This window comes from Balaenoptera ricei, chromosome 16 (assembly GCF_028023285.1).
Source record: "Balaenoptera ricei isolate mBalRic1 chromosome 16, mBalRic1.hap2, whole genome shotgun sequence".
Lineage (NCBI taxonomy): Eukaryota > Metazoa > Chordata > Mammalia > Artiodactyla > Balaenopteridae > Balaenoptera > Balaenoptera ricei.
In genome coordinates, this window is record NC_082654.1 from 64,806,570 (window position 1) to 64,829,870 (window position 23,301).

General features: G+C 52.4%; 1 protein-coding gene across 1 annotated transcript in view; it reads right to left on the reverse strand.

Annotated features, from left to right (window-relative positions):
- Positions 1–7,479: 7,479 nt before the first annotated feature.
- TSPAN15 (tetraspanin 15) overlaps positions 7,480–23,301 on the reverse strand; it is a 50,528-nt gene continuing 34,706 nt past the window's right edge. The window contains exons 4-8 of the mRNA XM_059899690.1: positions 17,622–17,717; positions 14,934–15,050; positions 10,674–10,721; positions 8,684–8,800; positions 7,480–8,299 (exon numbers count right to left, since the gene is read on the reverse strand). Of these exons, the coding sequence (XP_059755673.1) occupies positions 8,150–8,299; positions 8,684–8,800; positions 10,674–10,721; positions 14,934–15,050; positions 17,622–17,717 (528 nt within the window). The 3' untranslated portion in view covers positions 7,480–8,149. The remainder of the gene's footprint in view (positions 8,300–8,683; positions 8,801–10,673; positions 10,722–14,933; positions 15,051–17,621; positions 17,718–23,301) is intronic.

The window sequence follows — 23,301 nt, forward strand, 5'->3', positions numbered from 1 at the left end:
ATATTAAAGAAACAAACAACCCAATCCAAAAATGGGCAGAAGACCTAAATAGACATTTCTCCAAAGAAGACATACAGATGGCCAAGAAGCACATGAAAAGCTGCTCAACATCACTAATTATTAGCGAAATGCAAATCAAAACTACAATGAGGTATCACCTCACACCAGTTAGAATGGGCATCATCAGAAAATCTACAAACAACAAATGCTGGAGAGGGTGTGGAGAAAAGGGAACCCTCTTGCACTGTTGGTGGGAATGTAAATTGATACAGCCACTATGGAGAACAGTATGGAGGTTCCTTACAAAACTAAAAATAGAATTACCATATGATCCAGCAATCCCACTACTGGGCATATACCCTGAGAAAACCATAATTCAAAAAGACACATGCACCCCCATGTTCATTGTAGCACTATTTACAACAGCCAGGTCATGGAAGCAACAACGTAAATGCCCATCGACAGACGAATGGATAAGGAAGAGGTGGTACATATATACAATGGAATATTACTCAGCCATAAAAAGGAACGAAATTGGGCCATTTGTTGAGATGTGGATGGATCTAGAGACTGTCATACAGAGTGAAGTAAGTCAGAAAGAGAAAAACAAATATCGTATATTAACACATGTGTGTGGAACCTAGAAAAATGGTACAGATGAACCAGTTTGCAGGGCAGAAGTTGAGACACAGATGTAGAGAACAAACGTATGGACACCAAGGGGGGAAAGCCGCGGTGGGGTGGGGATGGTGGTGTGATGAATTGGGCGATTGGGATTGACATGTATACACTGAAGTGTATAAAATTGATGACTAATAAGAACCTACTGTATAAAAAAGTAAATTAAAAAAATACAATGACATCGTATTCTATGTATCATTATGCAGCTAGCTTTTCCATTCAACATTGCAGTCTTAAGCTCTGATACGTAGAGCTTTGGTTCCTTCACTTGAAGTGCTGTATAATATTCCACTGGAAGAACGTACCACCTGGTAGGGATTCACTTCCTTTTGGCAAACACTCAGGCGGTTTCCCATTTTTCACTATTACAAACAGCACTGCAATGGACATCCTGGTCACCATTCCCAGCGCACCTACGTGCATGTCTAGGGCTCACCCATGTGCCATGGGTGGGCCACGGGCAGTGGAGATTCTGGTCTCCGAAGCCCAGGGCCTGGGTGCCTCCTCCCTTTACCTAGAGAACTCATAAATATTATCACTTTCTCTATAAGCACTGGAGAAAGTGAAAGAAGCACCATAATTGCACATTTTTAACTTCACTGCATCTTTTTCTTTTTTAATCAAGAATTTACTTCCTTTATAACTTTACTGCCTCTCTTTCCTTGTGTGTGTGTGTCTGTCTGTCTGTCTGGTGCAAGGCAGAGAATGCCTGTCCCTCGGATGAGGCTTCTGTGGCCCTTGTCCCTGTGTGTTCTCATGCTTTGCCCTTACCCTTTTCCTTTGCATTCTGGGAATGCCTCTCCATCTGGTCCTTTGTACCTCTCATTTGATTTTTGCACTTTCAGGTCTACTATTTATTGCAACCAATGCAAATTGTAACTCAGCTCCTGTATTTTTTGTTTACCATTGTCTCCTCCCATGAATTGCCCTCATTTAATAGAAGCTGTATTCTCTTGTACCTTATATAGAGCCTAAAGTACAAATATTCTAACTTTGCTGGTAAAATCTATTGCTGAGGAAGGTTATACTCTGAGTCACATATTCATTTGACATATTTACTGGCATCTGTGTGTGTCTTGTGAGGTGCTAGAGCTACAGTGATTATAAGATACAGCCCCTGTCCTCTCGTCCTCCTTTCCCCTTGGCTGCATCTTTTTCCATAGGCCCATTTTTTTTTTCCCAGTGACTCTTCCTCTAATGAAGAGTTCTTTCTATGGGCCTTTGTTGGATGCATGGATTGTCCCAGCTCCCACTTAGGGTCCCCAGACCCAGAAGGAATATTCCTCACAGATCTAAGGTGGAAGACGTTGGGCTAGGTGGTACCCAGCCAAGCCCTGGCCAATATTCTCCACGTGCTGGTTGCCCTTCTGGGTGTGAGACCCTGCTCTAGTTCTCCAGGCAACATGGCACAGGAGGCTTCGGGTGGCTCTTCTCAAGCGAGTCGGTTTCTGAGACCCATCTTTGCTGCCAGCAGGGTCCAAATGATTCTAAAGGGGCCTCCACTGCCAGAGGCTCTCCAGCATCACCTTGGAGGCAGGACAGCAAAGGCTAGTCGTAAAAACCCCATCCGGGCCCTCACTACTGGCGTCTTAGTCTGGGTCCTTGCTAGAAGCTGCTACAAGAGCTGCCTCGAGTACAGGCTTAGTTTCTTAAGTTGATGCAGACGTTTTTCTATTTGCAGCGGTTTCACTGGGGTTTTTCCACTGGATACTGGAAGGGGGAGGGGCAGCCATGGCATGTTCACTGTGGCAGCCGGAGGAAAGGAGCAGGGAGAAGGAGGGGGCGGTACAGCTATGACAGGGCCACAGGTGGCATTGCATGGCCACCCCCTGAGCCACCACACCTGGAAACCCTTAGATGCTCCTCTGGAGAGGAGGCGAGAGAGGCCCTTTGGGGGACAAAGACTTGACCAGGCTGACAGCCTGCGGAGCAGGGCAACACGCCAAGCCTGGCCCTCTGGGGTCCACATGTGGGTTACAAGGGGCCCACTGAGTCCCGGAGCCCCGCCCAGCGCAGGCGCCCCGTGCTCCGGGCCACTTCCGTTCCCTCCGCCAGCACCTGCTCCCTGAGCACCCACCGCGCTCCCCCACCAGCGCCAAGTGCTGGGGAGACAGCAGTGCGCGGAGCAGGCAAAGTTCCGCCTGTCAGTGGGTCGGTGGGCGAGACTGATAACAGCAAAACCAATCAGGAAAATATTATAGATAATACGTGCGGTGGCCACTATGTTACGGTGGTTGCTCGTCCACACGGCCTGCTCAGGCCTGCTCAGGGCCGGGGCAAGGGCTTGGGGCAGGGCTGGCTGCGGTGCCCTCACAGAGCAACAAGTGGACCTGCGTGGCTTCCTGTCAGCCCAGAGCGACCCGCCGGGCAGAGGTGCTTAGCCTCCTTTCAGAGACAGACACTGCCCTCCAGGGCCCAGCTGCCCCACTGCTCCGCCACCCTCCCAGCCGCATTCGAGGCCCCTCTGCGGCTGTCCGAAGGCCGAGGCCTCCCTCTGGTGGTCGCGTGATGCTGGGGGCTGAGGCTGTGCTGGCTGAGCAGGGTAGGGGGGTTTCACCCCGGGCTCCCGCTTGAGGTGGGCGAGGAGGCGGCACTGGACCAACGGGTGATCCCGATAGGATGTGGGCAGAGCGCTTCAAATCCGGGTTCTTCCCTCTGTTCCACGAACCGACCTAAGCCCCAGTTTCCTCACCCGCAAAACGGGAATAAAGCACCTGCCTCACTGCTGTGACGACTAAAGAGGATGAAGACTAGAATGTGCTAAGCATGGTGTGCCTCCGCCCCCCCCCCCCACACACGCACACGTAAACGCACACGCACACCACATAGCCACCTAGGGACAGTCAATAATAGTAACCTACTGTTAGTATCCAGCCTCCGTTTCCCAGTTAACGATCACTTATTGAGTGCCTACTATATGCAGATACCTATAGTATTTTAGACTCACCTTTTGGCCCGCTCCTTGGGGTACGGTCTGAAGGGCGCACTCCGGCGGCAGCCACAGCGCGGGCCCGGGCTCTGGTCGGGGTGGGGCGGGGCGGGGTGGAGTTTGCGTTCTGGGCGCCAAGCCGCGGGCCGGCAGCGCCACCTAGTGGCAATATGCAGCCATGCCGGGAGACGTGCTTTTTGCCTTCCTGGGCTCTCAGGATTGCAAATCAGGCTCCCTCCAAGGGCTCAGACTGTGGGAAGCCAGCGCTGGAACCAGCAGCCCCATATTACTGTGCACGTCCCAGGCCCCAGGCGGATGGTAGGCAGGGCAGGGGCTTGGAAGGAACCAGGTTCTGGGGTTGCTGGTGGAGCCACTTGGTATACAATTTACTAGTCTGGCCTCAGTTTTCTCCATCTGCAAAATAGGTAATCATAAAAATAAGTTTTTCCACACACAGAATTGAAGTGAAACTCAAAGGAGATGGGGAAAGGGAATGTGGAAGAGTTGAGAGCTGGATCTTTCTCATGAGATGCTAGGTAGAACCGTACGAGCTAAGAATGAACTGGGTAAGCCCTGCTGACAGGAGCGAGGATCACGGATGAGGCCAGAATGGTAGGTAGGACCTCCAATGCCAGGCTAGCACGTGGGGGAGCAAGGGCCTTGGAGTCAGACATGTTCTCAAATCCTGGCAGTACCACTTACTACATGGGGGACCCTAGGCACGTTCCTCAACCCTTCTGATTCCAGTTCCCTTTTCTATAACATGGTCATTATGGACCATCATTATGGGTGAAAATAGATGAGCATGGAGCTGGTGGTGCACAACAAGCATGAAAAACGGGGGCAGCTGTTACCTGATTGACTCTGTGGGACAGTGGAGAGAGGTCACCCAAAGAAGGGGTCATCTTCTCAAAGACAGGGGTGGGGGAGGGATAAATTAGGAGGTTAGGATTAACTTACACACACTACTATATATAAAATAGATAACCAACAAGGAGCTACTGTACTGCACAGGAAACTCTACCCAATATTTTGTAATAACTTATAAGGGAAAAGAATATATTTATATTATATTATCAATATATTATCAGTTATAGATATGTAACTGTGTTGTATACCTGAAACACAACATTGTAAATCAACTATAATAAATAACTTCAATAAATAAATATATAGACATATAGATATACACACACATAGAAAAAAAAGGAAATGCAAAGTAAGACCACAACGATTTATCACCACACACCAATTAGAATGACCAAAATTTAAGAGACTGGCCATACCAAATACTGGCAAGGATGTAGAGGAACAGGGACTCTACACTACTGGTCAGGATATAAAATCATGCAACCACTTTGGAAAACACTTTGGCAGTTTCTTATCATATAAACCTAAACATACACTTACCATATGACCCAGCTATTCCACTCCTAGATATTTACCCAAGGGAAATGAAAGTATATATCTATACCAAGACAGGTACATGGATGGTCATAGCAACTTTATTTGTATTAACAACAACCAAAAACCTGGAAGCAACACAAATGTCCATCAGTAGGTGAATGGATAAACTATGGCAAAGCCATACAAAGGAATACTACTCAGCAATACAAAGGAATGGACTACTGATCTGGGCTAGGAAATGAATGAAACTCAAAATAATTATGTTAAGCAAAAAACGGCAGACAAAAAGAAGAGTCCATGCTGTATGAATCCACTTACATAAAATTTTGGAAAATATCATATATACAGAAAGCAGATCCATGGTCACCTGGAGATGGGTTAGCGGGTGGTGAGAAGGGCTATAAAGAAGGAATCCCCAAGGGGCAAGAGGAAATTTCTTTAGCATGGTGGGGTTGTTCATTATCTCGATCATGATGATGGTTTGACTAGTGATATATTTGTCACGTTAAATATGTGTGGTTTATTTTAGGTTGAATATACCTCAATATACTGTTAAAACAAAGTTTGGAGAATACTGTATTTGAGATTTTTATACTAACCCAGTCTTCCTTAATGCATTTTATTGTTTTGTTTTTCTTATAAACATATTAGAACCAAAAAAGTCCAAAATCAAAGCCTACAAATCTCCCCCAGCTTCACAAATATTGTGGGCTGCACTGATATCATCATTTTCTGTGTGTGCCATGGTGAGGGAAAATGACTCACTTTGAGGGTCATTCTTCCATCCTTGTGTGACAAGGGGTCAGGATGATGTAACTGCTTTTGAAGCACAAAGGGTGCAAAGCAGGGGTATCCCAACCGCAGGACTGAGAAAGGCCTCTCCATGGGTTCCGTTTGTTTTCCGGAGAGGTGAGTGGCTGAGGTTTGGAAAAAAAAGAAAGAAGAGCTAAGTGTCCACGGCACTCAGCCACCTGTGGGCACCAACCTGTGATCCCTGGTGCACAGAAGCAGCAGTGGGAGGTAGAGGGGTGTTGGTGAGTGGTGGTGAGAAGAGGGAGGACAAGGTGACCAGAGGTTTCCAGTTTCCAGGGTAATGTGACTTTGGATAAGCAGACTCAGTGCAGTCCCAACCCCTTCGGTGCCTCTGCCATCTTGCTGTCCCAAAGGCAGCTGCCACACCCTCTGAGCACAGAGAGGATCCTCAGAGAACAGCCAGAGCCAGAGTGCCACGAGGGCACCAGCCAGACACAGAGTTTGACCTGGCCTTGAATGCATTGGTCAAAATGGGGACCAGGCAGAGGCTCCAGCAGCGGCTTCAATGGCCACCCCATGGGGACAGCTACAGTAACAGCCATCCCAGGTTTTGCACGCTTAGTATCATGTGTCCATACGAGGCAACAGAATCAGTAGAGCAGAGGGGCTGCATGCCAGGGAGATTCTACCCAGGTTCACATCATGGCTTTGTCACTTACCAGCCGTGTGCTTTGGGCAAGTTACTTAACCACAATATGCCTCAGTTTCTCCATCAATAACATGGAGATAACAGGATTTACCACATACAGTTGTAAGGATTAAAGGAGTTAATATCTATGTTTAGACAAGTTCCTGAGACAGAGTGTGCTCACTGATGTGCTTGCTATTGTTGCATTATTCTATCCTTTAAAAAAAAAAAAATCCCTCTTCTGCCCTTTCCTACACATCAGACAATGCAGGCTTGTACATATGGCCAACCAGGCATCCTACCTCTTGTGGGTGTGATGGGCAGTTCCTTTAACACTCTTAAATTGAATTCTTCAGGTTTGGGGCTCATGCTGTTTATTTCTATTGCCCTGGCTACTAAGAACCTCACAGCAAATCTAGAACTCAAGTCTTGGGGCAGGAAGGCTTGGGTGGACTGATCCACGCAGGTCCTGCTGTCTCCAGCAGGGGGCGACCAGCACCAAGCTTTGCTATGCAGTGAGCACCGTCCAGCCCCACCCCAGGCCCTGGAACAATGGGCTGTTTACAGTCCGAGAGTCACTCCAGTTCTATAGCCCAAAGGTCGAGGGTGGATCTGTGGGCACTGCTCCTTCCCAGACCCCTGACTTTCCTAGTTCCCATCTGCCCCACTTCCCCGAAGAGAAGACTCATGCCACTGTGGCTTGGCCTCAGTTTCCCAGTCTGTAAAACAGGTTGTCATCTCTGCCTCTTTCCCTGAGGTTTCCCGCAAGTGAATTCCTGGCAGGAAGGACGGGCACAGGAGGCTCCAGGCCCAGCCCACAAACCAAAGGATGAGAGAGGCCATTCCAAGCCGGGAACAGGCAGCCTCGGTTGATCCTCCTGGGCCTCAAGTGTCCCAAACTGTCCCAAATCTTGGCCTCAGGGTGCCTCCCCTTCGATCTTTGCACCAACAAGGGGTTTCCAAGCCCAACTGGAGGTCTTCCTCACTCTCAACCCAAACAGCACAAACAAAAAACCAGAAAAAAAAAAAATCATGTCTTTATTGTCTGATTAATAAACTGGCTTGGTAGGGGAAGAGGAATGGGGGGAACAGCTAGCTTTGATTAGTCGGAAACTCCTGTTAACTGTGTACAAAATGAATGTTATAAAAATCAGGTACAAAACAGGATCAACAAAGCAGCAGCCCTGTGGAGGGCTCAAGGTACCCGGGAGGCTGAGAAACGGGCCCAACGTGGCCTCAGGGGTGAGGCCGAAGGACTGGGGCCTGGGGGCCGCACCCCTCCCCTCTGCTCCTTCACCTCGGGGCACACAGGCTCTCCTCCCTCCCTGATTACAAATCACTACAAAACTGCCCTCAAAGGGGCACAAACACCAAGGCCAAGGCACTACCAGAAATGAAATGGGTCCGGAGCCCCGCGCCAAGCTCCCCTTTCCCCAGCAGCCGGAGCCTGGAGGAGGGGTGCCCTGTTCCCCACGCCCAGCAGGGTGGGCACGCACAGAATTCCGCCGCCGGGGAGGGGCTCCACCCACCAGACAGGCGGCGGCCTGGGAGCCCTGAGCAAACACAGCCGGGGCTTTGGTCAGTGCCGAATGTGGAGAGAGGGGCCACAGTCCTATCCGGCCCGCACGACGTGGCCTGGGCAGAGCTGTCCTGTCACGGTCCTTCTGGAGCTGCCGCCCCAGGCCACGGCCCTAATTGGGGTAGCACATGCAGCACCCCGTGCCTGCTGCCTCCACGCTGGGTTTGGTGCCGGGGCCCAGGAGTCCATCGGTGACAGAGTGCTCCATGATGATGTCCTCCACCCGGGTGATGTACAGGAATGTCAGCAGCACCCCCAGGAACTGAGGAGAAAGGGCAGGGCGGGTGAGAGCCCGCTGGCCATCTGGGTGGCCCTCTCCGGCAGTCCCTAGCCCCCACTACCCCAGTGGCCCCAGCCCGGGCCCTCCTCTGCCCCTGCCAGGAAATCCCAGAGACCCTCCATTCTGAGATTCCTATTTCCCCCCCAGCTATGTCACTCACTTTCTAGGCCATTCACCCCCTCCTTCCAGCCCTCCAGCCCTCCCAGGGTGAGCCCAGGTGGCTGGTCCAAGAGCCCTCTTCGCCGCAGCCCTTTGTGCCTACTCTGTACTCTGCAATCACCAAGCCACACATCATCTGAAGCCGCAGCCTGCCCACCCCATCCCCACCTCTAGCTCCCCTCCCTGGTGGAGGCGGGACCAGCACACCTGAGGGAGCAAGATGCCTAACAGGAGGCCCGCCATGATGGTGTAGTTGTCCATGAACCAGATGAGCACGGCGTTGGTGCAGCCCCGCACGTAGATGACATTCTGCACGCTGAGGCGCTGCCGGGGAGGAGTCTGGCTGAGCACTCGCCTGGGAGCCCTGGTCCCAACTCTGCCACTCACCCCAGGTCCAGGCGAGTCCCTCAGCCTCTCTGGGCCTCAGTTTCTCGTATACAATGCGATGAGAAGGTGGCTCTAGGTCACTGGGTCTCAGCAGGCGGTACCGTTCCCTAGAGAGCACTGCGGACATTGTGGTGGCACTTCTGGTTATCACTGCGATTGGGGTTGGGGGCTGAGGGACTGTAGAGCTCTGGGCAATCCTACTCCACGGACAACTTCCCAGACTACCTGCCTCTTAGATGTCCCCTGGGCATCTGGATGGGTGAAAACCCATCCATAATTATCTGAGCCCAAAGCCTAACTCCAGGGACATAAAAACCAAAGTGTTTTCTGCATGTTTTTACTATGCACTGAATTCTGTAGAAAGAATATTAGATAAACTAAGGAATTATTATACTTTATTTTGTTGGCAACTTCATCAAGAATTGTTCACCATTTTGCAAAACCATGTCAATGGCAAAAATACGCCCATGGTAATGCAAGTGGTCCACACAACACCCCTCCCAAGTATCAGAAGCCCCTGGCAGTGTAAACACCCAACCACTTCGCTTTTTCTGTCTAGTGCCAGAGCATGTACATGTTGAAATACGGTATATGGTTGTAAATTGTTTTATCTTATTTCTCCTTTTATCTCAAATCATTATGTTACTTGTTTTGGAATTACGTGTGTAGGTAGGTTATATTATCTGTGAATTTCATTTTGGAATAATAAATAGGGCATTACCAAGTGTTTAATATAAAAACTGGGGCTTCCCTGGTGGCGCAGTGGTTGAGAATCTGCCTGCTAATGCAGGGGACACGGGTTCGAGCCCTGGTCTGGGAAGATCCCACATGCCACGGAGCAGCTGGACCCGTGAGCCACAACTACTGAGCCTGCGCGTCTGGAGCCTGTGCCCCGCAACGGGAGGGGCCGCGATAGTGAAAAGGCCCGCGCACCGCAATGAAGAGCGGTCCCCGCACCGCGATGAAGAGTGGCCCCCGCTTGCCGCAACTAGAGAAAGCCCTCGCACGAACCGAAGACCCAAACACAAACAAAAAAATAAATAAATAAATAATAAAGTAGCTATTAAAAAAAAAAAAAAAAAAAAAAAAAAAAAAAAAAACTGGCCATTGGGTTTGATGGTTGGAGAACCACTGCTGGTCTGTGGCTCTGCATGTTAAACGTGTGTCAGAATCACCTGCTGGCGCCACCCCAAGAATGCCCGTTTCTAACGGGTTCCCGGGGCGGGGGGCTGGGGGGAAGGCGCTGCTGTTGCTGCTGGTCTGAGGACCTCACTTTGAGAACCACTGCTCAGAGGCATCTCAAGTCGCCATTATTTTTAGCTCCCTTCTCGGCACCACCCCAGCTTGTCTCCAAGTCCAGGAGAAATGCCCAGGAAGCTGAGCCAGGAGGGACCTTCCAGAGGCTCTCTTCCTCAAGGGACTCCTGGGTCCCAGGCTGAGGAAGCCAGTGTGTGTCGTCTGCAAATGGGCAGCTCCAAGGGCAGAGGCAGGCTGCTGCTGAGCCCGGCCAGGCACAGGGACATGCCGGGGGCACTGGCAAGGGCACGGTGGCCTCGGTGGCCTCACACTTTAGGTGCTCGGCACACCCTGGCAGCCAGCCTTTCCCAGCCTGGGGGGATTCTTGGCTCCCCGAGTCCTCCTGTTCTGGGTAGGGCAGAAAACCTGGGCAGTCCCTGGCTCCTTTTCACAGCCAGGAATGTTGGGAAATCTCAGCAGCGAGGAGCCTCACCCCTGGTAGCCCCTCTGATCACCCTGGAGATGGGACAGGAAGGGCAACCCTTCTGGAGGAAAGAGATTTCAAAGACGTTACCTCCTTGTCAATAGTTCTGTAGCCACACATGGTGTTGACAACTTCTGTCTGAAACAGAAATGTGTATTAGCTAACACTTACATAGTGTTTACCGTAGAAGACTTTATTCCCCCTGACCCCCATTTTATAGTGTGCAGAGAGTTGCACTGTCCAGTATGGATGGAGCTGAGATTCCCACCCCGGCAGCCTGGCTCAAGTCTGCATCTTAACCTCCCGCCTCCAAGAAATGCACAGGGAGGACAGGCGGGAAGGCCAGTTCCGGGGCGCTTCGGTGGGAGGCTCACTGCCTCACCCGCGGCAGCCTAGGAACCCAGAGGAAAGGGCACTGCCCCAGGCTCCCCCACTGCAGCCGCCCCAAGCTCAAGCTTTGCTGATATGGTTATGCGTTGTCTGAGGTCAGGGCTGGGCCACTCCCACTACGCTGGCTCTTATGAAAGAAAATCCCAGACCACAGCCAGGGCCCTGGCCAGCTGGGGTTTACCTGAGGGCAAAGCCAGACCTCTGACCACACTTCCCTGCTCCTGCAGACAGCCACCCACCAGTGGAAGGGCCGCCCAGCCTCCTTCCTGGGAAGAGAGCTGCTCTCAGGAACTCCCAGCGGCTGACTCATCTAGGTGCAGGGGAAGCTGTGGTCGGCCCTAGACCCATCAAATCTCTTCCCAGCAGACCTATATCACAGGACTGGCAGGGGCACTTCCCATCATTGCCTGAGCCCTTGTGTAGTTTCCTCTATTTTCTAGAAGGTGAGAGAAAGCTCGATGTCCCGGTCCCATCCCTTCACATCTAAGTGAAAGCTGCTGTGGGACCAGGGTGCCACAGGTTCCAGCAGTAATGCAGGACAGCAGAGTGGCCAGTGTGGTCTCTGGCATCACGTTACCTGGTCCAGGTCCTGCTCTGCCACTTAGGAGCTCTGTGACCAACCTTAGGTGGGCTGCTGAGGGAATGGCACATGCAGGCACTCAATAAGGATTTGTTGAATGAATGAATGAATGAATGAATGAATAGCTTCCCTGGTCTCTTCCATAAAGCAATGGTGATCTGAGAAGGTACCCCACGGGGCTGTTTTGAATATAAAGTGAGATATAAACATAAAGGGCTTATCCCAGGGCTGGGCACATGGCAGAACATAGACACGCTGGCTGGAGTGACTTTGGACACAATCCCAGCCCATGGAAGGCAAGGAGGGCTGTCTACTCTCTTTCCAAAAGAGTGGGTTGAACCTCAGACGTCATCTAGATCAGTCTAAATGTCAGGGCCTGATGTGTGGGCAAAATAACCTCCCTCAGTCTAGACTGTCCCCCAGGCGCCCTCAGACCCCAAAACACCGAGCATCTACTTCATGTCGGTTGGCACTTGTGGCCCCTCTAGGCCAAGAACATAACCCCCAGGGAGAAGGTCAGGTCTGGGGAGCAAGTGCTCGAGGGCATGATGGGAGCAGGTGCTTCCTACCCCATTTGTTCATTCATTCAGTCATTACTGAACAAATACTGAGCGCTCATTATGTACCATTCTCTGTTCTAGGCGTTGGGAATATAGAAGAATAAAAAAAGGTCCTTGCCTTCATGGAACTTTTATTCTAGGGAGGGAGATAGACAATGAACATAATAAATAAGTAAACTATATGGTATGTAAGAAGGTGACAAGAATAAACTTACTCTTCAGTGTGCTTCCAGCCCTGGAGGTAGAACCACAGCTCCTGCCCTCAGGGAACACACATGCAGCAGCAGAGGCCTCCCTAACCCTAGAGCCCAGAACTCTTCTCTAGGCCCTGGGGTGACGCACCTAGATATCTATGCAAACATTAATTCTGGGTGGTTTTTTAATGAGATTAACATTTAAATCAGTAGCCTGAGTAAAGCAGATTGCCCTCCCTAACGTGGGTGGGCCTCATCCAATCAGTCAATGGCCTGAATAGAACAAAAGGGCTGCCCTTCCCCCAAGTAAGGGAGAATTCTTCCTGCCTGACTTCAGACCTGAACCGAAACATTGGGTCTTCCTGGGCCTTGAGCCTGCCAGCCTTAAAACAGGAACTACACCATCAGCTCTCCTGGTTCTCAGGCCTGTGCACTCAGACTGGAACTAAACCATTGGCTCTCGCTTGCCGACTCACCCTGCAGATCTTGGGACTTGCCTGCCTCCATAATTCTGTGAGTCAGTTTCCTATAATAAATCTCTTTACACACACACACACACACACACATCCTACTTGTTCTGTTTCTCTGCTGAACAAGCCAGCAAGTCCCTTCCGGGTGGGACACTCCTCATGTAATGCCTGGTGCACGTGGAGGTATGAAGGCCTGTTCCCCTTGCCCCAGTATGGGACAACTCTGAAGGAACATCCCAGGACATTCCCGGAGAGGCAGCTGAGGCCCCCATTGAGCCTGCATCATTGCTCAGCCTCTCCCTCTGCCCAGCCCAGCTTCCGTCACCTCCCTTACAGGTGTCAATCCTGAGCGCACCTCCTACTAAGCCTCCTGCGCACTAACCAGCATGTCAGAGCCCACTTCCCGGACAGCCTTAGCTGTGACACCTGGACCACTGCACTAGCCCCTAACCAGACTCCCCACGTCACCTCTGTTCCCACAGCAGACAGGGTGGTCCTGGTAAAGCCTAAGTAAGATCTGCTACTCAGCTACTAAAGCCCTGTCACTTGACTGCTTGTCACTCAAGGGAACCTAAGTCCTGACCATGGCCATCAGGGCACCCATGACCTCCCTGACTTTGTCTGCCACTCTCCTCCCCCACACTCACTCTGCTCCAGCCACACTGGTCTCTGCACTGTTTCTCAAACTCACCAGGGCAACTCCCACCTCAGGGCCTTTGCACTTGCTGTTCTGCCAGGAATTCCCATCCCCAGATACACATGGCTCACTCCCTCACTTCCTTCAGGGTTTTACTGAGAACCTACCTTCTCAGTATCTAAAATTGCAATCCTCCATGCCCCTGCTTTATTTTTCTCCTTAGCATTTATCATCTTCTAGCATACTATCTCTTTTACTTATTTATTTTGCTTGTCAGTTTTACCCACTAGAAAGAATGTCAGCTCCATGCAGGCAAAAGTTCTCTGTGTGTTTTCTGTATCCTCAGAATGTAGAACATCTGGCAGGTCCTCAATAAATACTTGTTGAATGAATGAATGAATACAAGTTGGGCTTCCACATCTCAACCTGGACCTTCAGGTGCCACTGCCTTGGGTGATGAAGTTCAGGGTCACCCCCCGTAGGCCTCCCTAAAAAACCCGGGCTCTTCCCCAGCACTCCGCTTGCACAGCAAGCTACCCTAAAATGGCAGCTACAATTTCCAAACAAGCCTCCCCTCCTGGCCCAGCCTTTTTAGGGCTAATGCACTTGGCACTGGCTCCCTGACTCACTGGGTGAGGCCCCCACCCCTACCAGCAGCTGCTCGGTTTACAGAATCTGGAAGTGGGCACAGAATGGTGGAGCATCAGAAGAGAAATTTTCCATGACTCTTCAGGGTGTAATTGCAAAGCTCTCTGCCTCATTCCAACCCAGAAACCATGCAGTTTTTGGACACATTAGTCAAACAGAGGATTGACCAAGCCTCTCATTTATTAGCAGTGACAGCACAGGGCAGCCTCCCAAGTGGCCAAGGAGGCAATAGAGCTGCGAGGATCCCACTGGGGAGAGGCGGAGGCTGATGGTTACATCACCAGACCCCTTCCAAATGCCCTGTTGCTGATGGTCACCAGGACGTCAAGCCCAAAGTCCACCAGCAATGCCCAAAGTTCAGGCCCTGCTCTGGTCCTCTGGCTACGGCTGTCAAGCTGGCCACCCTGCTAAGCCCCCCGGCCTGGACCCTCTCCTACTCCTCGCCTGGCTTGCACAGGAGTCCAGGGTGCAGCTCTGACGATGGCTGCCTGAATTTCATCCCAGTCCCATCAACCTTGGGCAAAGCACCTAACCTTTTGGTTCCTCAATTTTCTCATCTGTACAGTGGGTGAAATAACGGTACCTACCTCACAGGGTTGTTGAAAAGACTAACTGAGTTAATACAACTAAAGAACCTAGAAAAGGCCAGCACATGGTAAGTGCTCAGTAGATGTTAACGACCGCTACTAATAAGACAAGACTTCCCCGCCCCCCCTCCCAGATTCACCCCCTTTAGTAGCCCTCGAGGCTCAGGAAGCCTCGACAATGACCACCACCTCCTGCCTGCCACACCCAACCATCCCCACCACCCCTGTCCTGAAAGGTGAGAGAAGCGTTTGACCAGCCGGGAACCCCCAGGAGCAGTGGGTACCGTGTTTCTGAAGCAGCAGGTGTAGGGTACCCCGCAGGCCAGGGGTCCGGGGGCATTGCAGTCGTGGTACTGGTTTTTGCTCCAATCTCGGTAGTCTTCTCCGCCACAGCACTTAAACTGAGGGAGGAAGCAAGCGGGGAAGAGAGCTGCCATCACCGCCGGGGCCCCGGGCAGACGGCAGGGAGGGGCCCTGCCAGGGGATGGACGATGTGATTTATGATGGGGGTCACCCTGGTAGGGGGAGCTACAGGGAGCAAATGAGGCGTCCGTTGTCGGGTCAGAGCTCGCCAAAAGCGGCATGGTTGCCCAGTAGGTACTGAGTGACCCGTCACTGGAGAGGCATGCAAAGCCAAGGCTGGGTAGCCTTTTGGTGGGATAGCGGGGTGGTGACTAAACACTGGAGGGAACGTCCTTCCTTGACAACCGGACTCCATCTTCACATCCCCAGGGCAGGCGCTCAACCCGAGGAGCTGGCCTTTAAGGTCCCAGAGACTAGGATTCTAGGGAAGCCCCACAACCCAGGGGTCCCTGAACCACACTGACCTTCTCCTCACCTGCCCCAGCTCTGCCTGTCCTGCCCTTAGCAAAGGGGCACACACCTCACACCCTGGCCTGGGCTCAGGACTGAAGCGATGGCACAGCTGGCATCATTTTCCCCTTAGCTTAGCCCCTCCCTGCATCTCCCCCTATACAGATGCCAACGCCTGGGGGAAGCAGTTACTCCACTGAGATGCTGGTGTGTGCCGGGCATTGTTCTGTGTGCCAGAGAGACAAGGGGGAGCAAAAGCACCACAGCCCTGCCCATATGGGACCCATCTGCAGAGGGAGACAGAGAGGAATCACCGTTGTGAAAAGGGCAGTGAGGTAGTGCTGGGTACCAGGGATACGGCAAACAGGGGAAGGAGCGGGGAGGTCGGGAAAGGCCTGAGGAGATGTCATTTAATCTGAAACATGAACAACAGGAAAAAGCCGGTCAAGACATGCAAAGACCCCATGCAGAGACGAGGTAGTTATATTTCAGCAGCAGGCATGTCTGGAGCAGAGCCTGCAAGAATGGAGGACATGAGGCCAGACCATGAAAGCCTTGTCAGCCAGAACAAGCAGGGAGCTGGGATGATATTCTGAGTGATGGAAAGTCACTGCAGGGTTTAACCAGGGGAGTGATATGGTCCAAGGTCTTAGTAAAAACACAAAGCAGATACCCTTTCAGAGTCCTCATAGAGATTTTTAGGTTATCAGTTTGAGGGATCTGGAAGTGCCTCTTTGGGGTACAGTGCAAAGGGCATTTGCTTTGCCATCAGGCCAGAGTTCAAATCCTCACACTACCACTCCATGCTGTGTGACTTTGGGCAAGTCAATGAGCCTCTCTGGGCCTCAGACCCCTCAACTGTAAAGCAGGAAAAGCAATGCCAGCTTTGCACAGCTGAGCTGAGAATTACAAAGGGAAGCCATGCATGAGGCATTCAGCACCAAGCAGGGTGCCCAATGAGCATGAGTCATCCCGCCATTCCACCCTGGAAGAAATGAAAATTGCAAGCCAGCTGAAGATTGGTTCCAATAAAAGCATTTTGCTCCACTTGATGGCCAGAGCTGGCAGGCACATCCCTGGCAAAGAAGGGCCTCCCAGAGGCTGCACCTGTTGTGACTACGTCGAAGGCCTGAGCCAAGGGTGTGGCCACTACGGGTGGCCCTGGGTGCGGTGAGATGTTGGTCCCCACTGAGGGCTAGCACGGGGATCAGGCCAGCTGACGCCCCCAAGGTCATGTCCAAAGAAGCGCTGCCAGGGCTGAGTGGGCCCTCGGCCCTCAAACTCTGCTTGTCCTCACCTAGTAGGACGTGAGGATGACGATCACTGCAGCTGACACTGACCTAAGTCTCATCACTTGCCTGGCACTGCTCTAACCACCTCTGAAATAGGTCAAGGCAATCTCACAATGACTCCAAGAGGAAGGGACCATTAGTATCCCCTTGAGGCAGATGAGGAAGCTGAGGCTCAGGACTAAGTGAGATTGATGTGTAGAAGCCCCCGAGGGCAGCAGCTTGCCCTGCAACTGCTATTATTATTACACCCACAGATTTGGGTGGACCTTGGGAAGACGGATGACATCCCCAAATGACAATCATCACATTCAAAGAAGTGTCATCGAGGAAAAGGAGAAGTCTTGTTCTGTTCCCCCATGCAGGGGGAAATGGAATCGGGGAAGAGCTCTCTCCCCATCGGGGCTGTCCTTGACTTGGCAAGGCAGTGAGCTCCCTGTCACTAAAGGGTCTTGGCAGAGGGAACTCTGGACTGGGTGGCTTGGAGGTCACTCCCACCTCAAAGAAGGAGGATCTTTACCCACTGGAGAGGTGCACCCTGAGACACTGCCAGGTGGCTTGTAGCTGCTACCCCTGACCTTGTTTTTTTTTTTTCCAGGAGGGGAGGGTCCGTGTACCTGGAGAGGAACAGGTAGGGCAAGTATATTGTGGGCGAAGCACACGGGTAGAGAGCTGGTTGAGAAGGTCAGGCCCTGGCATCCCTACCCTTGGCGGCTGTCCATGGCCCACCCTTGCCTCCCAACTTGGCCAGCCACCTGCTTTGGGAATGGATAAGCCATGTGACCCTCACCCCCACCCTCTTGAGCAGGGTCCCCAGTAGGGGACAAAGGGCATGGGAGGCAGAGGTCTGACCCAAAGCGCCTGGCTCACCTCCTTCTGAACAAAGTCCATGATGTTCTTGAAGTCCAGATCGTCATAGTAGTTCTCGATTCCTCTTCGAATGTTGTCATTCAGAAAGTCGATGGTCTATTTAGACAGAGAAATTACAAAGGAAGAAGAGCACACATCCCCAGAGTCCCACCCGAGATTTCCCAAAAGTCGGGATTGAACCAGAGTGCCCACATGCCCAGCTGGCCCCTGTCCCTACCTGCACAAAGCACCCCTTCCATGCCCCCAGTGCCCATCGGATGCAGGATTGGTGCACCCCATTCCTTTACAGATCAAACAACCCACCCAGGCCAGGGCTGGGACTCAGCTGCCCAGGTTCCTGGCCTGGTGCTCCTTCTACTACCAAAGACAGGCCTGTGCTGGAACCTTCCCTTTGCCCTCCAGGCCTCCTCTCCACTCTTCTCTCCTATCCAAGCTCTTGTTTTACAGATTAGGAGGCCCAGAGAGGGAGCTTGATTCTCCCCAGATCACCGAGCAGGTCTCAACTCTGGTTAGGGGCCCGGCCAGGACTGGAAACCAGGTCTCCTGACTCTCCTCCAGGCCTCTCTCTGTCGCTGCAGGGAGATGACAGGGCCCACCTCCCTCTCGGGCTGGGACAATCCCCACCGGGAAGGGCGCTGGCAGGCCGCCCTCTCCCAGTCACACTGGGCCTTCTGGATCAACAGCCCGGCTGTTGTACTGGGATCCAGGAGCACAAAAGGCCCCACAGCAGGAAGGGATGGGGCGGGAGCGTGGGCAGCCCAGCTCCGCACTCGCAGCGACAATCAGGGCTTTCAGAGCAGGGAGGCCCGTGTATCATCAGAGATTGTGCTGGCACAAAGGGTGCATTCTCAGCTCTGGAGCCGGACGATTCCCAGGGGAGGCGCCCTCAGGGTACACGGGGACAACAGGGCCCTGGGTTCCAGGCCCCAGCCTGGGACTGCAGGCCTCATCACAGCTACTCCTCCTCTCTGGGCCTCAGTTTCCCACTTGTGAACTAACCCTGCAGGCCTACGTTTAAGACACCTTCGAGCTCTGAAGCTCAAACACTAGGCTGCGAGGGGCTGTCAAGCCTCATGGTCAAGAACACTCCCTGCAGCCGCGCAGGCCTCAGGCACTTCATTCAACTTCCGGGCCTCCATTTCTTCCTCTACAGAATGGGGGCTGGGGGTGGGGGAGAATCCTCTGCCTGGGAGAGGTTGGAGATTCAAATAAACTAAATCTACAAAAGTGCTCAGCAGGATGCCAGGCACATAGTAAGTCCTGCTGTTATTATGATAGGTCCTTCTTTTTCCAGGAGACACATACCCTATGGTACCACTTCATACCCATTACGTCATCAGTGGAAAATGGCTGATCCCAGAAGAAATTAAGGCCCTAAGTCTTGTCCAAGAGCTAGGCCCTAGCCTGGGACCCCTCACAAACACCCTGCAGCCCAAAGAGGTGATGTGACGTGTCCAAGGTCACCCTGCTGATCACTGGCAGAGAGATGCTGGAACCAAAGCGTCAAACTCCCGGCCTGATACACTTTAAGAAGCCAAGATAAGTATATGTATAACTGATTCACTTTGCTTTACACCAGAAACTAACACAACATTGTAAATCAACTATATACTCCAATAAAAATTAAAAACAAAAAAAAAAACTCTGTGTGGGGATAGGTTATCCAAGGTAACTCCTCTGTAAAATGAGAAACAATATTAACAATCTTAGACTCATAAAATGTCATGTGTTACCAGTTATTAAAGTTAATATGGAAAACAGAAAAAAAAAAAATAGAAGCCAAGATAAGAACCCAAGGTTCAGATTGCGGCCATCTCCCCAAACCATCTCCAGTATCAAAAAGAGAGGAATGAAGGATGTGACAGCCACCTTCTTCCTGAAATTCACACACTGCTCAAAGCCAAGGTGACAAAGGAGACTGGCTCAGGGAAACCTATCTGTGTAGCCAGAAGGAAAACCCTCTGCTGATGATAATCAGCTGCTCAGGAGAAGACCTGGGAGCTGCAGGCCTCGGGAGGCACAGGGCCAGCCCCCTTCCCATGTGAGAGGCTCTGCAGTCACCAGCCCTCAGCCCTGCCCAGGTCTGGCACTGGATCCCAGGGCAGGGGCTCAGTGGAAGAGCTGCTTGCTGGCCACTTGACCTGGGCAGAGCAGGAAGCTGCCTGGCCTCAGGCCACCCTTCCCAGAGGCCCCCAGGTCCTGCAGCCTTTCCGACCTTGGGTACCTGCTCCTCTGGGTGACGAAGGGACAGGCCAGCCAGCTGGAGCATGGTTGGGGGTGTCGAAGCAAACAGGACACCAGGCAGGATCAGTCTGTCACCCAGGATAGGGCAAGGGAATGAGCTCGCCACATTAAATGGCATGGTGTAAGGGGCCCTTGGCTGAACTGAGGTGCAGGGGCTGATGTCCAAGGTCAGGGACATGTCTAGGGCCACACTCATGGGAGGCGGGGTGGCTTCCTTCCACTCTCAAGGCACTGCAGACCGTCCCGGTCCACCTACCCCAGCCCACTGGCCACCTCCCAGCCCCTCCAGCGGCTCACCCCTCAGCCCTCCCACTGGGTCACATGCTGTTAGGAAACAGGGTGGGATGAGGGCAGGAGGCCCAGGGCAGGCAGGAAGACAGGCGGCAGAGGGGACGCTCAGTGGCCCAAAAGGGGAAAGGCTCTCCCTCCCTCTTTGGTGAGCAGCCCTGACCTCTCTCCCCAAACCACCTCAGTCTCTGAGCATTTTCCAAAGGCACGGACTCCAAAAGAGCCCTCATTGTGCAAATCAGGCCTTCCATCTGGCTAGCTGAACCGGGGCCCTGTGGGGAAGGGAGGCCCCGCTGGAGGCCTCTCGGGATGGACAGGAGGAACAGATGGCCCCAGGCTCCACGGGCGGCAGCTGCCCCCAGTTCCCACCAGAGAGCTCTTTGGGTTGTGCTGGTTCTCGCACGTGTGCACTGCCTTTGGCACCGCGCATGTGCGTGTGCGTGCCCGCGCCAGGGAGACGTGTAGAATGCTTGGGTGGTTCCTGTGGGGGTGGAGGTCGTGCAGGTCATTAATTCACTCTAATTAACTGTAAAGCACGGTGCTATATCCCACGACGTTCTGAGGGACTGGGGGAGCCACTCAGAGGACGTGCCCTGTGGGAGCGTGGAAAGGAAAAGAGAATTCTGGCTTCCTCTGCTGCATCCAGAGGCCAAACACACCCAGTGCCAGCCCCACCCTGCTCTAAACCAGGTCACACAGCAGGGGCAGTGCCAATGAGGACTAGAAAACCACCTTTCACAAATGGCTGGCATGGCCTCAGAGGCACGTGGCCCGGGCTAAATTAAGCAAAGAGTAAGCAAACATCAAAGGCCATGGGATTTTCAGAGCACATTGTTCAACGTACCAGACTCAAGCTACAAAGAACTGCCCTTTCTAGTTCTTTCTTTTAATCTAGTTTTAAAGATATCTGAAGCCTCTGCATCACTGCTCTCAGTGGAGGCACTTGGAGAGTTTTTAAATGAATGAGGAGAATAGCTAAGGGATGTCAGATTTCTTCTGGAGGTCATGAAAATGTTCTAAAATCGACAGAGGTGATGGTTGCACATATCTGAATGTACACTTTAAATGAGTGAATTATATGGCATGTGAATTAAATATCAATAAAGCCTTTTTTTTTTAGCCTAAATAAATGAGGAACTGGAGGGGTGGGGGGCGTGGGGCAGCAGCTCCCCCAGGACGGGAGGCCGAGGGGCAGAAAGGCAAGAGTGGAAGGGCTGGCAGCCGGAGCCTCCCACCAGGCCTCTGGGGACGGGGCTGTCCTCGTTTCCTACAGGCTGCCAGCTGGCTTCCATCGCTTCATGTCAGCTTCTGAGGCCCATGCTGGGGAGGCCCAATAGCTGGCAGCTCAGCTCTCATAACGCAGAGGCGGGTGCTCAGCCTAGGACTTCCCTCCTCCCTTAGTGCCTGGGCTGAGCCAGCATCTCTGGGCTCCCCTCAGTACCCCCAGAAGGTGGGGATTTATCCTCGTTGCCTCCAGACCCCAGTCTCTGCTCCAGCCCTGAGATGGGCCCCATCAGACAACCAAGGGTTGAGAGGAACCCAGGAAGTGAGAAAGAAAGAGGTGCAAACTCTGCAAGGTTCTCTGGAATACCCGGCTGGAGGTCACAGGATTAATCCCCATGGTAGGGGAGGGTTATGCTTTGGTCTCCCAGGTGTTTGGGGCTCCAGCTCTCACTCCCACAGTGGGAGGCACCAGCTGTGGGAATATGTCCACATCAGTGCAGAACTTTCTCTACTTTCTTCTGGGTGGGAAGGATATATATATGCTCAGGTGCTCAGCCAAGCAGGCCATGCTATCTCCTTTCTCCCTGCCCTGACCTCATGGTCACACCCAGAGCCTGCTAGTGGCAGTGCCATGATAAACAGGCTGGGTGCTGCCCATCATTCCATGGCCTGGTGTTGGGTGTGACCACAGCACCCTCTGATCAAGGCCAGGAAAGTGGTCGCTCCCCTGACTGTTCTGGTGGTAGAGCGAAGGAGGTCGGGGATGGGTAAAGGCGTACCAGCTACAGCCCAGTGCCCTCTGGGTGTCCCTGCTCAGCCCTACCTGGCTGGGAACACACAGGCAGGAGCTGCCCACCTCCAAAACTCCCGACACCCTCCAGAGAGGCTCGGGACAAGCTGGGGTGATGGCAGGTCAAGAGCGGTGAGACCCAGACAGCTGTGGCGGTCATTCAGGTTCTCCGCCCCCCACTGGGTTCAAGGTGCTGCACTTCTCCTGCTTCTAATGCCCGGGCCCTTGGGGCCACCAGCTCTGCACCCAGCTCTCCAACGCACAGCCACTCGACCCTGCACAAGCAGAAAAGCTGCTTCAGTCCAACTACTGGGTCATGCCTGGCAGCAGAAACCTCACCCAGGGGCAGCGGTTGGTGGAGAGTTTCTTCCTTACACTCGGGAGTCTGTTTATCTTTCGCTGTCTGGCAGTGGCCATGGTCTGTGCACCTTCCTGAGAACCCTGTGTGAAGTTATTAGCCTGATGACTTGTCCTCATGTGTCACCACAAGTGGATTCTTAGAGTTAAGAGGTAGCCTGAAGGGCTGGAGACTGAACTTGTTACACTGTGATTCAGAGAAATCTGTCTTCTCCTCTTGGTGAAGAAAAACTGGAGCTGGGAACTCACCTCCTCCTGGAACCTGACCTTGACTGTGCCTCACATCTTCCTCCATCGCACGCTGCCCCTTTCTGCCACCATCAACAGCCAGGCAGCTCCTTCCCTATCCTCACCGTTGGCCCATTTCTCGTTTTACAAAATCGCATGGCATTACAGTTGGCAGGGACATTATTTTTCTTTATATGGTATTTTCCCCCTTGATTATAAAAAAAGAAAAAGAAAATTTGGGAGCTAGGGAAAAAAAAGAGTCCCATCTCTCAGATGAGATATGAATTAATATGTTAATATTTCTATTTCCTTCCAGATTTTTCCAGGCCTATTTTTTTCATTGTGGAGATCTTACTGCACTTAGTTTAGTATCTCATTTTTAAATTTTTTGAATTATGTATCATATGACAGCACAGCCCATCTTGAGCCTCCAAAGAGCTGGGAGCCCTGAAGGTGAAGGTCCTTCCTGGGTTGCACACTGAGACCTTCCCCTGACAGGGCCCCATGAAGGGGACAACCCATCCAAGGGGAAGGAACACACTTCACCCC